This window comes from Lytechinus pictus, chromosome 1 (assembly GCF_037042905.1).
Source record: "Lytechinus pictus isolate F3 Inbred chromosome 1, Lp3.0, whole genome shotgun sequence".
Classification (NCBI taxonomy): Eukaryota; Metazoa; Echinodermata; class Echinoidea; order Temnopleuroida; family Toxopneustidae; genus Lytechinus; species Lytechinus pictus.
In genome coordinates, this window is record NC_087245.1 from 1,693,987 (window position 1) to 1,712,857 (window position 18,871).

The window sequence follows — 18,871 nt, forward strand, 5'->3', positions numbered from 1 at the left end:
CGATTGAAAACTGCTCCTTTAGTCATTTTTAATTACTAATCATGCTTAAAATGACATAAATAGTTTTTTAGAATTCACAAGAATTGATAAAAAGACACATCCTTGCGATATTTAGCAAAATGCCAGTCTTTGTTTGTTCTACATCAGCAGTATACTTCCTAACAGAAATCGTTGGTTGTTTGTAATGTGAAAGGAAAAGGCAATTGGATTTGCTGACGACCTGACAGTCATCACATCTTCGCCAGGTTAAGGGAGTCCGTTAGTCATTCTCCCGCTCAAAGCAGAGTAAAGTGGTTCACTGTGTATGAGAGGAATGAATAGGAACAAACATATTTAGAGTTCGGAAGCAGTGGAGTAGCACTCCCAGTCGTTCACTCGTTGACAGAAGCTTGATTTGGTGGGCAAAGGAAAGTCGTTCATTTATGCAATCGAGAGCTCTTTTATCTTCTGAACTTCTTTACCCGACTGGAATTTTGTTTTCTTGTTCGGTCTAGCGCCCGTTCACTGTGAGCACTGATTTCATAGTAGTACCATTTGGTTGTATCTGGTATAATTTCAGAGTATGCACTATTGGGTGAGATTGTCTATCTCACTATATATTATCAAGATGATAAGCAATTGATAATTTAGTAACGTCAACCAGTCAAATGGAGTATATTACTTTTTGAAGTAAATGAAAATCTGCAAGAACTTATTCTATGAATTGAAAGATACGGGCTTCTACCCGCTGCTTTTCACCTAAACTTCAGACTGGGGTTTTGACAATTATAACTGTACAACTGTCATATGATTATTGTTCTCTAGTCAAAATGAGCAGCAAGAAACGTCCAGTGTCAAGGACCAGCAGTAGCAGTGTAACGGATGCCCTCTTTCCTGGTGTTAATCTTGAACAAGCGGAAAAGGATGCCGTGCTTAAGGAAGGTACAATTGACAAGGAATCTTCAAGCCTCTTCTATCCCTGGAGACCTAAATTTTGCGTCCTCACTCCAGAGAATCTAACCATCTTCCGCTGGCATTCCAAAAAGAAATCATCCCAAGAGAGGGTTCGAAATATTCTATATCGGATGCCCTTGGATGATGTTACAGCAATCGCCAACATAGCCAAAGGGAAGAAACATATTCACTTCACAATGGTGACGAAAGATGGCACTCTAGATCTACGTGTTGGTCTGAACAATCGCGAGTGGCTCACACAGATTCAGATGGCCGTTTTGGCGCGGAAAAATCGACGTGATTTCGTGAAAGAGTTAAAGACAAGATCGTCTGTTGTAGCCAATAAATTCAAAAGGAAAGCATTAAGACGAAGATCGTTTACTAAAGATCCAGAGTACGGAGATGGTAAGAACAATATAATATATTTTGACAGAATTATCCAATAGCTTTGAAGTACCATACATTAACTGTGAAGTTTAGAAGGTTTTAATTTATAAGTTATATTTATAAGTGCATATGGCATATTGGAAAACCCTCAGCCAAAAGTAGTAATCTATATTTTCATAAACTTAATTTAATAATCTCATCTAAGATTCACCTAAATAGCAACTAAAGGTGAATTTGCACGGGTATTCTGTTTGTTAATGTGTCGCTTTAGTTTATTTTTTTAATTGATTATTCCTATTAATATATTTATCTACCTGCACATTAACTGGCGTATGGATGCTCATTTTTATCATTCATCTTAATATCTTTCTTGGGTGTGCATTATGTACCATCGGTCATGAACCCTAAGGAAAGACACACGTCATCATCATCACAATCATGACCGACAGTAACCTTATACCAAGGAATGATTTTATACCCCCACCCTTCCCCTCCCGTCCTCAATCCCAGACTTTGAAAACAATGCAAATTCTCTACTGCAAGATACCATAATAACTTTAATTCATTTCGAGACGTCCCTCCCTTTAATGGAAATCGGAAATGAATTTGTTGGGAGGGATTAACACGAGGGATAATCGAGTCTAGTGCAGGCGCGTATATAGGAGACGTCTGATTAACATCGACTCTCTTTTTGTTTTTACTGTAATAATGTTAGAAGTTTCTGACTCAAGCTTATGTGACATTCGTTCATGGACATTGGCGATTCATAACAATTGATTTTCAATAATATGCGGAGGAACCTTAGACATTTATATTTGAGCTACTGTTTTAGTCATATATAATAATGATACGTGAATCACGCAGTATAAACATGACCACCGTTATTACGATGACAAACATTAATTCTATACCAACTTCGAAGATTTAGTAATATCTTTAATATGTTTACCAACAAATTTATTTACGTATTAAAGCATGAATATTGTTGTTTTCATACATGTTGCTCCAACAACTGACCATCAACGTTTTGATGAAACGTAGAACCACATTACTTTTCCCTGAGTTTTTTTTAAAGTTTAGTGCCTAAAAAGTACAGAGTATTGTTTTCCGGTAAAGGTTATGTTGAGTCATCTGGGGAGCATTTCATGAAAGCACTTGTCAGACGTTTTATCCGACATGTCCTGTTTTATCCGACAGTTACCATAGTAACAGTGCTTGTCAGCCAATCAGAATCCAGGAAAGTTGTCAGATCTGACAACTTGTCGGACAGAAATGTTGATGAAACGCTCCCCAGATTTCATTAATCTAAGGTCTTCAATCCACACTACCAGTGGGCATACCTGTCCAGTAGGTTCATATCAAATTTAGATAAAGTAAAATTCATTCAAAAATAGATTGGGTAACATTGATATTCAAAGCCATTCAGAGTTTAAATCTGCTCAGCACTCGTTCTTTTTCGATATCATCCTGTATAGTTTAAAGACAGTGAAAGGTTTTAAGCAGTTTAAGTGTTCAGCGTTTTCACTCCGACCACAATAAAGTTGTCCGACATTAAAAAATATTAATGATGGTATCTCACGTTTCCCTTCTCTTTCCTCAGGTGGACATAATAATTAAAACGATGACGGTGATGCATTCTCTTTACAATACAATACTTCATCAACAATGTTACTTTTGGTCATTTATATTATTTGTCATTGTTTTGTTCGTTTATTAGTCATACGACCATTCACTTTGTCAGAAACATAAAGTGTGCCAAGAAAACTCTTTTCATTCTCTCTCTTTAACAAGGTTTACGAAAAAATCAAATCTCTAATATTTTTTATTATTTGAATTTATTACATATCTTTAAAAAATAGCTACTGCTATTCTTTAAAAAACAAAACAATTTCATGTTCTAACTGGTGTATCACCACAAAATACGTCATCATAGTGCTGTCTTGTTTATTGAACTGAAATGACTTGATATTTCAAGTTCTCATATAGCTTTTTTTTTTCCAAGTGGGTTGTCGAATTGTCCGAAATATTATTTGATCGTATTCATGGTATTAGGATTTCATGACCACGGCATAGTATTGGGAGGGGTTATTATGGGATAATGGAGTTTTTCTTTAGTCTTTATGTATCTTGCTATGACAATCAAGGACTATTAAAATCACAGCCATTACTCATCCATCACTACTTATCCTATCCTCATAAGGCTTTTCGCATTCGTCTAGGCCAAGGTGCATTTTGGAGGCCGCATAATCCGTTTCTTTCCCCTACACGTTTTAATGTATGAGGAACTATACATGAGACCTGAAAAATGACAGTCTATCATCGGTCTATTACTACGCAAAAATACTGTTCGCCCATTAATAGTCACGAGAAAATTATTAAGGACAGGTTTTTAATTATAACTTCCCTTGGAATAGTTATACAAGAAGGCTGTGAATACACTTGCAATGGCATTGTCGGGAATCTTATCAAAATAAAATGTCAAGACAATTGAAAATCAACGGATCTTCTTGCCTTTTTTGTTCTTCTTTGTCTTTTCCCCCTTTCCTAGCATTTTTATTTCCGCACTTAGACCACGTACTACTACTCCATTGTCATAGTGCTTTCCCTTTTTCTCCCTGTCAATGTCCTTCTCCCCCCCCCCCTCCTCACCACTTTTTCTTTCCATACTCCTAGCTTGTCCATGTTATAATATCAATATATTTGGATACGTTTTTTTAAGGGGCAATTGGACATGCGTAAGAGTGTCGAAGAACAAAATGGTCAGATTGTCATTGACGATAAACATGATAATGCCAGAAACATTAATTTGTCGCCAGTGTGATCAAATTCAACCATTTCTCGTTTTGACGATACTAAGCAAGTTGTTGATTTATACGATGAGGTTCCATGGCGGATTTTAATCTTTCACCCCCAAATATCTATGTCATATTACATTATTTAATGCGAGATTAGATCCAATTGCATTATAATTGATTTTTTTTTTTTTTTTTTTTTTTTTTTTTTTTTATAATTCTGTTTTTATTATACAAATTGAAATTTGATCCAGACTAGGCATTTATTAAACAGGGAAAGGCATGACTTTTTGAGTTCCACTCACTTTCCAAGAAGATATTGAGTTGATGTATGTCCTCATGAATCTTGCACTTCGCAGGCTCCCATTTGTTATTAATAGAACATCACGTAGAAGACAAAGGAATTAACCCCTAATCTATCGACCTTGGCTGTGATGTATCATAACTTTCTGTATATAAGGGAGTGTGTATTGCGGGGAATGGATTCTTTGATAAGTTATCGACCTGGTATCGACAAAATATTGGAAAGGTGCTTTTCATTCTTGTGACTGATTCGAACAGACGGTAGTAGTAGTATACTATTGTCTAAATATTTTTTTACTCATTAATAAAAAGAAAAGCAATATTTCGAAGATGATAATTCATGAGAAAAGAGTCCTGTTCTAGACACGTGCTTGCAGGTCCCACTCCTATGAACCCACATCCACACACAAAAACAATGGTCATGAAGTTTGCACCCCGGTTCATTTTGCTTGAGACTAATTTAAAATGAACGTCTGGCATGGCCGAGCCTAAAATAAGACCTTCCTTCATTATTTCCTTTCTCTTTAACACTGCTCATTCCTGATACTGTTTCCTTAACTCTGAATCATCTTTTCTCGACTCTCTGCGGAATTAAAATGAAGGGGACAAGAAATAGAAAAAGAGAGAAAATGAAAGAGAGAGAAGAGGGGGGGGGGGTAGGAGATCAAAGAAATTTGTGGTATTTTGTTTGTAGATACTGCTGAAGGTAATAGGATGCACAGAGTATCTAAGGACACCCCCCCCCCCCTTCGACACACACACGCAAGCACACACAATGAATAAACTTGGGTAGAATGACGATGCCAAATTTTCTCGACATTGTTAATAATGTGTGATTAACAGAAGAGACAAAAAAGTTCGTAGTCTGTGAAGGCAGACAAAGAAGAACACAGAGAGACAAAAACGCATAAAATGGCCATATATGAAACTAAATATCAAAAATATGAATACATACTCATTCGTTTGGACTTCAATTACATGTTTACACCCTCGGTGACGGTGGCAGATAGGAGATTATGTTAGCAATGATGAGATACGAATAACAAGAGTGACTTGTGATTCGGATTTAGAATTTGATATCACAGTCTTTCTCCAAACTTAATGACGGGCTTATTTCGTAGTTGTAGAGTTCAAGAAACTTTTTAAACGGAAATTTTGATGAATACAAACAACGCACACAATCATTATCATATTTCATTACTACTGTTGATTATAATCATTATTGTCATCATTATCATGAATAATGATAATTTATTGTCACAAGTATAATTGTTTTTGCTATCATAATCACAATAATCATCATCATCATTATTATTATTATCATTGATTATCATGATTAGAGATATTCTTTTCCTTTCAGGTATAGGAATAACAATAAAGAATGAGGGAGAAACGATCGTTGTTGCTCGGCTCTTCTCTGATGGCCCAGCGGCTAAGAAAGGAACATTAAAAATCGGTTAGTGTCAGCAAATTATGCATAATTTGTATATTACAACATTATGTGTAAAATATATTTCTTGCAATTGAACATGTTGAATATCATCTATTTCAATATCAAGTTGAACGAGGAAATACCGTACAATGATTTCCATGAAAACTTGCAGAAATCGTTTGTGCGAGTCTTCTACTTTTGTGTCATTATAGGCTTAACGTCAGTGCGACCTCAAAATATTCCACACACATATTTTACAAATGAAAATAATTTTTAGTTTCAGTTTCTATCGGGCATTTCAGGAGATTCCTAAGATTAATGTTAATAATGCAATGTTAACTAAGGAATACAGATGTCCAATCACAAATAAATGAAATACAATATCGAGGTATAGAAATCGAGTGATCGAATGCTATCGATTAGGCAAGTAAAAGAGGTTCCGTGGCCGAGTGGTCTAAGGCGCCTGGCTATACATGGAAAGTCTGGGGGTTCGATCCCCGGCCGCTGCACCTATGCCCGTGAGCATGGCATTTAATCTACAATGCTCTTTTATCATGCCTTAAAATAAATGGAAATGCTATATGCATTATTAAAAAAGTAAATTTAAAAAAAAGTCCAGGGTTCGATCTCAGGTCGGGACACTCGTGCATGTGCGTTCATAGAAATACAAAATGTATATTGTGTATAATAATGTGAGATAACACATGACAAATTTAACGACAGTATAGATTTATCTGAAAATTGATTTCAATTATTCCCTACCCCTGAAAAAAACATTAAAGATAGTATTACCTTCTACATTGGATCCAATCATCTGTTTCTGTTTCTAATTCGTTTGCAATAAAAATTGCAATTTTTGTTTGTTTTCGTTCGCTCTTTCTCATCTTCCCTTTATTACATTATAACATAATTATACGATTATCCATTTCTGTGCATTTTATTTGCCCTCTTCAGATTCAGATTTATTTCTAACCGAACATAACGAATAATACAAATTATTTTCATACATTTTCATTTTTATGTGTTTATCTATTAATTTGATTTATACAATTATCTATATCGATTTCTACTATTCATTCATCTATTTGTAAATATATATCTTTATTTTTGGATGTGTTTATTCATGAGTTCAATGATTACTCGATGTACTTATACATTTCATTTTTTATATAAATACACGCATTTAGCTATTTTTGTTGTTTTTTAGTATTCATTTTTATTTCTTTATTTCTTTGTTTTGTAGGTGATGAGATTATAGAGGTGAATGGTCGAGATGTTCATGGCCATCATGCAGAAAAGGTGGCGTCTATCATCAAATCACAAACAGACAAAGTTATTCTAATGATCAAATCTTCAAAGTAAGACGCTTACTTATATCGTGTTTCTACGTGTTCTAGTACATATAAATTAATATTGATTTTAATATTAATTTCCTTTATTATAATTATTTTTTTATATCTTTATTTCATTATCAATTTTGTATTGCTGTTTGCTTTTGGCCCATATAGATTTAAGTGTTATACTTTTTTTTCTTGAGTGGTCCACACTTTACAAGCTTTGCTTTTCAGTGGGCCACTCCATTTTTCCAACATATCTTGCATATTGTTATTATCAAATTGGAAATATTATCTTCTGTATCAGGTGTATACTCTTTATATTTGGTTCATTTGAATATTTATGTCATTTATATTTTCTGATGTTATGTTTTATTTATTGTAATTATTGCATTATAAATTTTGTTGGAAAAATGAATAAATAAATGAATTAATTAATTAATTAAGTTGAGATATTTATTCATTCATAGATCATACTATTATGCGTTCAGCCATGTCATGATAACCTTTTTTTTTTAGCAATACCATTACAGAAGATATCAAGTATACATAAAAATTCGTTATTTGTCAATGTGCATTATAAAGCTACGGATCTTTTTTTTTTTAGAAAAACTATCTCACATCTGATTTTATTAACTGATTCTAAATTCACTTGATGTCAGTTCTACAAATTCAATGTGAAGTAATTAAAAATATTTTATTAAACTGGAAATTAATGGATGCCAATTGGTTCTTAGTTTTCTCGAAAAGAAAACAATAATGTATCCTAGTTTGTAGTGGTCCTGACTCTTGCCTGGAATCGAATTCCACCTTTGGCACTTCAATCCTTTGACAAAACATCAGTCCACATCATGCCACCTTCTATCGTGTCTACCGAGCTGTTAAAATGGTACTCGGGCAGTTTCATAAAGCTCACCGTAAGCTAAGATCAACTTTAAGAACGACTGGTGATCATTTTTTGTGGTAAATGATTTTCACAATTAAGATGTTCATGGTAATTATTTAGCGCGTAAGAAAGGATCACCAGTCGTTCTTCAAGTAGCTCTTAACTTACGAACTGGGGGCCGTTTCATAAAGATGTTTGTTAAGTTAAGAGTGACGCGCTAAATAATCACCAATGGTGAATATCATTAACCACAAGAAAGGATCACCAGTCATTCTTAAAGTCACTCTTAACTTACGGACATCTTTATGAAACGGCCTGCGGCTTTATGAATCATCCACCTGATAGGATGCAAAATAAAATAAGTCTCACTGGCGTTCAGATTATTCCTTCCATCCACAAAGTAGTTTCACGATGAAGGGGGGGGGGGAAGAATGTTACGGATAAGGATTAAAATATGATGTGATTTGTTTAATAATACACAGTACCAAGTTTTATCACAAAATAATATTTGATTTTGAAAAGGCCGTAATTTCCCCCACATAGGTCAATCTAGCCCCGTTGCTCATTATTTCACTTCTGAGCTTAGCAATTAGAGTTACACAGTCTTACTGGAATGTTCCACAGGAAGCGGAGAAAGTTCAGTTCGTGTAGTACAAGCTAGATCTGTAAAGTGGTTATGTTTATGTTTTGTGTAGAACAAACAATGACACAGGACATAGCGGTCGCGATTACTAACATTTTACCCATAAACTGAACTTATATATATAAAAAAGTTTAATTCCTATTTCAAATAATGGAGTTTGATTTTTTTTATACTTTACAATTTTCTTTAGTTCGAAGATCTCAGTTGGAACACAAAGCGAGTATCGTCATACAATATGTGGTGATGCACTGAAAAGACCAAGACCACTCAGTATAGTTACAGGATCAGCAATATCCAGTAAGTAGCTTTACTTGATAAAGATAATGATGATGATGATGATGATGACGATGACGACGACGACGGCGACGGTGATGATTATGACATCACTCGTGGAGAACAATTCTATGCTACTTGACATGCTTAACCTATAAGAGGATCAGTCTTCTATTGTGTTCAATTATCATTTTGTTAATAAAACCATAAATATATATTATACACACACATCCACCCACACTCACGCACAATTAGTGTTCTGTATGCTAATAATCAAACGTTCGCATGTTCATATTGACCTAGAGTACCATTAGGGAACGTGGATGAGAGAACGGTATAGGCCTACCAAACACAAGCCGCTGTGACTCTGAAATAAAATATGCTTTCATATTCCGATGAAGACTGAGAGTCAACATGGCGCTCTTGTTCTTGTTGGATTTTTATCCTTTTTCCTGCCACCTGTTCCTTGCCTTATTTCAAGCCTTAGTAGTTGCATGATTCACCGTGCGGTTGTAGATCTTTAAGTGAATTCTAATCAGAATGCCATGACTGCACCTTCACAGTGTATAGAATAAGCACGTTTATAGAAAGTGACTTGTCATGGTTTAGGCATAGAGTAATAGCTCCATGGTTTAGGCAGGGACGTCAGAGGGAGACTGGTTTAGGAAAGGGTCAACGGGGATGGGTCAGGTGGACTCCATTACCTAAATACCAAGACTGTTTGCGATTATTATTATTATTATTCATCTATCTTAAGTTCATAGTTTAACACCGAAGTCCTTTCTTTCCCAAAATGAATAGTTCAGTAACGTCTGACTACGGGTATTGACAATTAAGGCATCAAATATAAATAGGATATTAAGAAAGTTACGATGTTTGAAACAGTTATGCATTGTATTGTAAACATTAATATTATGAGCTGGGTTTTATGCAAATCAACGAGACAATGTTATTTCAATCCCCCTTTTCCTTACGTACTTTATTTTATGCCAAATATGAAATATAACTGTGAACAAAGACCCACTTCTAATAAGAAAGTGATGATGATCTCAGACATTTGAACTTTATTTTATGACGTGAAATTCAGGTGAGCCGATTAGTATGATTTGATAACACTTAAGCCCAAGTTTAAAAAAAAATATACTTCAAAATTTTGAAGTGTTTACTTTCCAAAGTAATCTATAAGACTGTGGCGTAATGTATCTGTGGGGAAAACACCGTATTGGGCAAGTATGAAAATTTCAAATATCTCACGCTAGAGGTTAGCGCTTAAATCGCACCCCTTCTGACTTTTGATGGCGGCAGATTTACGAGCTTTTTTTCCCCCGAAAGTCGCAACCGCCTAACCCCCTCGAATACTCCATACTGAGATTTGGTTGACGACACAGCCGTCGGAAAAAAACGGGCCCTGAGTGTCGCTTAAAATTGTATGCAGGCGAGAAGATAAAAAAAAGTTGTATTACTATTTTTAATTTGATCATTGAATAGAAATTGAATTAAATTATAAATACTACGATGGAGGAAAACAATTTCACAGATAACAGAGCAACACATATCCACATAAATCGACATGGTGACCGAGAAAAATGTTCTAATAAATTTCCATCAAATCGAGTATGCGATTGAACAGGCCACTTAAAACGTCTTCCTGAAAGTGTAGTTACAATAATCATGTGAAGTGAAAGTTGTAGAACATGCCAGATTTCAATCACCAAAGGAGAACACTTCTAAATCAGAGCTACCCAAAGCAATATGTTAGGGGTGAGATAAGAACGAAGAGGTAAATGGGGATTAGAGAAAATACATTGCTTGGCAGGCGCTCTGCCATTTAACATTATTTTTAAAGAATGCCACAATTCACAAGGTAGGACTCCAGTGCCTGTGAATAAGAAATACATATTGAAGGTTACAATATCATACAATGAGAATGTTGAAGTTAAAACGATGTTCAGTTTTATTTTTCTAAAAATATACAAGTATATATATATCTTCACATACGAAGATATATTTTCAACGAAATAAAACTTCAAATCGTTTGCACTTCAAATGTCTCTATGTATGATATATTATAGACTGCAAAAGCCACAATTGATCAAGTTATTATGCAAGGTACAAGATTCAAAATCCTTTCGTCATACTGGTATAAACAGAGTATATATACCAAGTATTCCAAATGAACAAGCATATAATTGAATACAAACATAATATAAGAGATACTGATGCTTGTAATTAGGTAATTCGACGAATTCGTTGTTGTATTACCCATTTATATACTTCTATTTTCTTTGTATGTTCCCTAAATACCATAGACTATCTACATGATCTATGCGGATATTTTTTTTAATAAATATTATATTATTCCTTGTAATGATTTGTTAAATTATCCTCCATGCGTTTTCCTTTAATTGTCGGCAGTCCTAAGTTTATATTATTTTGTATTTCGTTAATTCTATCCAACTTTTCAACTTACACATAATTTTGTCTATGTATCAAGCGCTTAGAAACAATGCGTACTAAGCGCTTTATAAGTAATGTATACTATTGTTTTATTCAAAATAATGTACTTTTATTACCAAAACTCAATGAATATATGGAATGGAAATCATAATCTTTGCTCTGTTGTTATAGCTTTATTAAGGACAATACGTACTACATATCGACCTTATGTTTACCCTCTTATGAAATTCGTGTTAATAAGATAAACCCACAGGAGGAAATCAAATTAAACTTCTTTTCCGTGAAGGCAACTTTCAGACGTGCTTCTCGCGGATGGTAGCCAAGCTGGCCGGTTCGACCCACTAATGTATAATGTAAAAGGGGGGTAACATAAAATCTGATCCAGACAAATGTCTTGATTGCCATCTTATCACTAGCGTACTGGTGAGTTTACAAGGGATGGAATGCCCCCACCCCCTGTTCTCGCCCCTATACCACACAGACACACAAGTTGTAATTCTTCGTAAAATCATTGTATTGTATTTTTCAAAATCACGATTTTCATCAACACATTTGATATCACTTATTACAAAACAATAGTATTTCCGAAACATTGCTCCATGTGAAGATTCATGTAGAAGATCTGTATAGGATTCTAGTGAGTCAACTTGATTTCAAGTCATTCCATAGCAATGATAACTACAAAATGAGGATTAAAACAAAACATTTCATACAGTGATCACATAATGATACCAGTGGGTCTCTTGTGCGACAGTTAGCTCCATTGACCAATGAACATTTTTTTTTTCATGATTATCATTGCGTATATTGTGTATATTGTGAACCAAAAATATGCTCTTGGCAGCCTGATCTCTATGATCTTCTGAATAGTAATGACAAAGCTTGGCAACCCTATCATCTTAATTCCTTTCCCAAACTAAATTGTTTGCAAACAGACCTTCATGAAGTATTGATGAACTCAAATCGAGTGAAATGGGGCTAAGTGCGACTAAGGACTACAAAATATGATCTGCCCAACCAACCCAAAACAAGCCCTAAACTGCTCCATTTCTCTCGCAATGCTGATAAATTTTTGTACAGACGTTTAAATGTCCCACCGGTCTGAGGAAAAACCCCATCTAAATATACTTTCCGTTTTCCATGTTACGATGATCACATCTTTCCCCTCGTGAGAAAAGGAGGGAACCCATTAGTGTTTGTTCATCTGACTTTTGCTTGCTTGATGTGGTGTCCCAAAGCAGACAACTGTTAATGAATGTTGGCATTTATGGACACAGTCATGCTTTTATTAAACTTTTTAAAGGGATAACAAGAGAGATTTCGATTTTGCTTTGCCGATTCTCAGACTATGAGCCCACCCACCAAAAAATTCAACGTTTAGTGTTTCTTTTTGTTAAGGAATGAAAGGCAATGTTGCTCCAGGAACGGAACAAGCTTTCACTCTTTATACCCTTCTTCATATTTTACTTCTTGAATCACGTGTTTATAATAAAATGCTTGGTGATAGTGGTCGGGTGGGAAGGGGGTGATAGCGGTCGGGTGGGAAGGGGGTGATAGCGGTCGGATGGGAAGGGGGTGATAGCGGTCGGGTGGGAAGGGGGTGATAGCGGTCGGGTGGGAAGGGGGTGATAGTGGTCGGGTGGGAAGGGGGTGTTAGTGGTCGGGTGGGAAGGGGGTGATAGCGGTCAGGTGGGAAGGGGGTGATAGCGGTCGGGTGGGAAGGGGGTGATAGCGGTCGGGTGGGAAGGGGGTGATAGCCACGGTCGGGTGGGAAGGGGGTGATAGCCACGGTCGGGTGGGAAGGGGGTGATAGCCACGGTCGGGTGGGAAGGGGGTGATATCGGTCGGGTGGGAAGGGGGTGATAGCGGTCGGGTGGGGAGGGGGTGATAGCGGTCGGGTGGGAAGGGGGTGATAGCGGTCGGGTGGGAAGGGGGTGATAGCGGTCGGGTGGGAAGGGGGTGATAGCGGTCGGGTGGGAAGGGGGTGATAGCGGTCGGGTGGGTAGGGGGTGATAGTGGTCGGGTGGGAAGGGGGTGATAGCGGTCGGGTGGGAAGGGGGTGATAGCGGTCGGGTGGGAAGGGGGTGATAGCGGTCGGGTGGGAAGGGGGTGATAGCGGTCGGGTGGGTAGGGGGTGATAGTGGTCGGGTGGGAAGGGGTGATAGTGGTCGGGTGGGAAGGGGGTGATAGCAGTCGGGTGCCAAGAGCCAAAAATTTCCCGGTCATAATCATGGTATGAACAGGCAGTGAATGGTGTAATGAGGCAACATTTTTGAGGGGGCCAGATATGGCGTATCGGGCAGAATTTATTATTTATAAAAAGTTGCCAGCAGGCGAATCGAGCGATTAAAAATTTTGACATTTTCATTTCAGAAATCAAATTTTGTGACAGATTTTGACATAGAATTCAAAAAATGATATCATTTTTACCCTTCCATCTTTCCTTTTCTTTTCTTTCCTTGTTTGTTTTTAATTATTTTTTTTGTCTGTACGCCACTGTGAACAGGATTCTTTTTTTTTTTTTCCTTTTTCCCGTTTTTTTATTTTCCCGTTGAAATCCGCCAGCCTGCCACCTTTCTGTTGCGTCACTGGTTTAGTTTCATGGAACTATAGCCTATCTATTGCTTAGCTCCCATTCGAGATAATCAATTTTAAGGTTTGGTTATTAATTGTTATAAAAATTATATTTCTTGCCTGTCTTTTCTGTACATTGTTTCGATGTTCAGTGTTTCAACTCACTATGTGGCTCTTTTCAGGTGGCTGTTTAAAAATGCAAGATTTTTTTTTTTTTTTTTTTTGGGGGGGTTGATGTACCTCTTACTTTCCTCACATGTCGAGCATGTCTCAGTTGGTGAGTCAGTAATCCGTTTCTTATGCGTGCTACGGAACCCTGCTCCACTGACAGGAAAGATGATAGACAAATGAAATTCAAACATTTAGGATTTTCTGAATGATTAACATTCAAGCATCCCACTCATTCTTACACCTAGATGAAGGTCATTTATTAGACTCCGTCAAAAATTTTAAACAGCCACCTGAAAGGAATTAAAAATCTTCTTCTTCCAAATTTTTCAATCATGTCAATGGTAATCTTTAGAGTCATAGAATTATTACATCAATAATGTCAATATTCTCAATTTTGTGAGGAAGACATGCCGGGCGCTTGTTTTCAGTGTTTTTTTTTTTCTAATGTGCATTCTGAACACATATGTATAAGAATCAGCACTATAGAACTGTACTCGGAGAATAATCTTAAACTGTGTGAAAGTGTTTGATTCGGGTATAAGGATGAGTGACGCATTTGCATGATATTTCTGTACAAGGCAGTTTGGGCTTTTTTTCAAAACCACATTTATATATATTTTCTCTTTGCTGTCTATGTCAACGATACCCCCTTAAACGAATGTAACCATATACATGAGATACCCCCAGGCCTAATTGCGAAATTTGGGGGTCATTCTCTTAAATTGCGACGTATATAAAAACTCTTGTTAAAACCCACCCCCTCTCATTTAATGGCAATCATACGCCGTAATGAGTCATGTTTATAATGTTCGTGTTTCATATCCATTAATACTTCTGGGAGCAAACCTTTCAAAATCTGTTTCCGACATATGTGTTCCAGTTTGGGAGTCTAGAATAAACCGCATTTAAAACTCGTGCAGCATTAAAATGTTATCAATTTAGTCTGGCTTTCTCACTCATGGGATTATTTTTAATATGAATAGTCTAATATCGAGGAGTTTCATAAATGAAACGATGGGTAAAAAATGTTAACGATCATTACAAAGTTGACAGAATACGTGCATACTTATTTGATTTGGCAAATCTGAGTGTCTGCATGCGTACGTTGCTGTATAATGGGTCGTTGTGGTAGTGGTGATGATGATCAGACATCGTGCTCATGACGACGACGATGATGATAACGACGATAAGATGGTTTTGATGGTGATGACGGTGAAAAATGATTCATGAATAGTTTCAACTGTGATGATTGTGAAAATGACGAAGACGACGAAAGTGATGATAATGATACAATGACTACGTTTTTTTTTTTTTTTTTTTTTTTTTGGGGGGGGGTTATTATGATACTACTAGGATACGTACCCCCCGGGGCACTTAACGCAATTGATGTACAAACGCCCGAAAACATACTTTCAAAACATCCCTAAACGTGTATTTTGCTTTTGTTTTCTTGGGATATTATTCATTTAACGCAATAGCAGCAAAATTTAGACCAGATGGGAGAAACATATTCTACACACAACATGGAAATGAAAATTATACAGCCTTTTATCGGTTCGGGAAATAAAGATATAATTTGATCCTCCTCTGTTTTATATGACGAACACCTGGCAAGAAATCAAAAGGTCCCATTAGTATTTTACTATGACTCGGTTGATGATTGGTCCCAACACCTTCTTGTTCATTAGGCGGGCGGACGTCCTGACCACTGAGCCATCATTCCAGTATGAGCCACCGTTCAGTGTGTGCAAAAATGAAAGAATAATAAATAAATCAATCAATATAAATCAAATAAATGAATTAATTGATTGATCAAATAATTGTTTAGTTGATTATTAATTAATTACTTAATTAAATAATTAATTAGTAAGGAATTAACCATTATGATATTTGTATGCCTATCTGTTTGAAATGAGGCCTTCTTAATGTGTTTTTAATTTTGTGGAAATGTTCATACGAAGCCAAAACAAGAAATTCCGGTACAGGAAATAGGTCTAGTATAATCTCATGATCTAATCATAATTCATTCTGTTGTATTTCACTCATTATAGATTCTCGATCCCGACGTCCCCACTCCTATGCACACAGTAGCTCGTCCGATGCGACCGGCGATCCGAGGTCGATGACGGCCGATCTTCTGAAGTCAATGAGGGTGGATGAAGAGGAGAATGCGTCTGGTTCGGACGGGATTTTTCGACCTCTAACTCGGGAACGACATCCGAAGCTAAGCCGAAACAGCAAGAATCTATCGCTCCCACTCTAAAATAAAAACCTAGAATATTACGAAGTTCAAGTCGTTTGACATCTGAATCACAATATAGAACTAATATGAAAAGCAAAACTGTGAACAAGTTCGTTCTGATCAACTGAAAAATATCAAAACGTTATGAATGATCAAGTTGAATTTCAAATTATCAAAACTTTTCTGGGATTAAATAAGCATTGAAGCGATACCACTCTATCATCATGTGATCTGCTACTAGTATATGAAAAGGTATAGAGATAATTTGAATCAAATTCTGGAAGAGAAATATGCATGATGCGATGTCACATGAAAAAAAAATGTTTGGTAGGTTTTTGTATATTCAATCTATGAATTAAAGGATAAGTCCATCCCAATAAAAATTTGATTTGAATAAAAAGACCCCCAAAAATCCAACAAGCACAACATTGAAAATGTCTTCAAAATCGGATGTAAAAGTTATGACATTATATTAAGTTTCGCTTTATTTCACAAAACTTTTATATGCACATCCTGGTCGGTATACAAATGAGGGGACTGATGACGTCATTCACTCACTTTTTCTTTTCTTTTTGTTTTTGGTATAAAATATGAAATATTCTAATTTTCTCCCCATTGTCCTGTGAAACAAAGTTTCATTCCTCCCAAACATGTCTACTTACCATTGTTTTAACATTTTGTTTCAGTCAAATCGGTCCTTAGTGTCATATCTTTAAAAAAAATATATCTGTAAAAATAAGATATTGTGTAATTCATAAAAACAAAAAAAAACAAAAATAGTGAGCGAGGGATATCATCGACTCTCTCAGCATTTTTACGTCACTGGATTACGCATTTAACTGTTCCAGTTGTGACAAATACGCGAAACTTTACAATTTTACAACCTTTCTATTTTATATCCGATTTTGATAAAATTTTCAGCGTTATCGGCTTGCTTGATTTTTCCCTATTGATTCAAATCAATATTTTTCTGGGGTTGACTTGACTTTCAAGAAAAATAAAAATTTCTGGATTTCTGTGAATGTCAAAGCATTATATTCTAAGTATCATTTCAAATTCCAAAAATATTTTTTGGCATTTTTATTTCATGCAAAAGTAATTTTATGTATATAAATGTATTTGCAAGCCCCAAATTATCATCTTGAAACTAACAGACGTGGTCTAAGATATTATTTCGTTTTAATTCTTATATTTCATGTATATATAGGACCTACAGACTTTAAGGTTATTTCTGCATATAAATATTTGATCTTTTTATAACCGGTGTATTCCAACTATGGATATACCATTGAATTAGTCGGTTGCAGTCTTTCTCTACTCCCAATTCAAGTTCCTGATCCTTTGTGTTTCTTTTGAATCTGACTCCAAGTTGATAGGTATGAACAAAGTTGTCATTCACTTCAATTCGGGAACAAAATTAAAATCATTGATAGTTAGGGTATGTACCTATTGTATGAGTTTGTAAACTATACTTTTTCTTTTACAAAAGTTATTTCAAAGGGCTTTATCTATGTATAGAAGTGAGGTCAGTGTATTTTGTTCATATAGAGGATAAACAAAGGAGAGTTTGAGGTGTTTTTAAATGGAAAAATTAGATGCATGAAAAAGAAACCTCTCTTTTCCTTTCTTTCTTTTCTTTCCCTTTGTTACTCTTCCCTTTCTTCATCATTAAGTAATCTTGGGTTGGCCTACCCGTTGCCCGCCAATTTCCGTGTATGTTGAAATGGTCTTTTACTATTATAAACTAATTCTATTTCGAATTTTCCCCAACTTGCAGTTCCATGATTACAAGATTCAAAGTAATGCCTCAACACATTACCAAGTTATGCACCTGTTGGTTGTAACCTAAATCCCTCTACTTTGAAGCCCATACACTGAGTCCTCCAACCTGATGATTGACACATCTTTATTTACAAAAAGGGGAAATAAACATAGTAAGCAAAAAAAATATATATATAATAAAATAAACCCTGACACACTGTTTCCATAAAATGTGTTTTGTAAAAAAAAAAGGGGGGGGGTGTTCAATTTACCCTATCGGTACAATTCATTCAGGTCTGGTTCACTGTATATAATGTAAATTTTCAGATAAATTACATGGAATACTTTTTGGATGATATGCTAGCACAATCATTTGGCAATGGACACGATTATTTTAATCTGTCAATATTCAGATAAATTAGGTGAACTAGAGAATTACACTGGAATTGTTAAAGAGAATATTTAAATCTACGTTTTTATTCAAGGGTCCAGATGGGATAATTTTCAAAATGAAAATCTGTAATATCAATTTTAGTGCAATTAGGAACACTATATTGTATTATATTCCAAAGTATAGCTGTTTATTCTGTGTGACTTTTCCATTGAATGTGCAATTAAAATGTATCTTTATTTTAATGATGGCTTTCGTGTGTTGTTTTATGTGCTCAGGACGAGATCATGAG

At 35.7% G+C, this 18,871-nt stretch overlaps 1 protein-coding gene across 1 annotated transcript; it reads left to right on the forward strand.

Moving 5' to 3' along the window:
* The first annotated feature begins 222 nt into the window (after positions 1-222).
* On the forward strand, positions 223-18,824 carry LOC129267977 (uncharacterized). Its single transcript, XM_054905892.2, has 5 exons — positions 223-1,338; positions 5,776-5,871; positions 7,091-7,205; positions 8,901-9,007; positions 16,237-18,824. The coding sequence occupies exons 1-5, from the start codon at positions 810-812 to the stop codon at positions 16,446-16,448; spliced, it is 1,059 nt and encodes a 352-aa protein (XP_054761867.1). The 5' UTR covers positions 223-809; the 3' UTR covers positions 16,449-18,824.
* Positions 18,825-18,871: the final 47 nt, after the last annotated feature.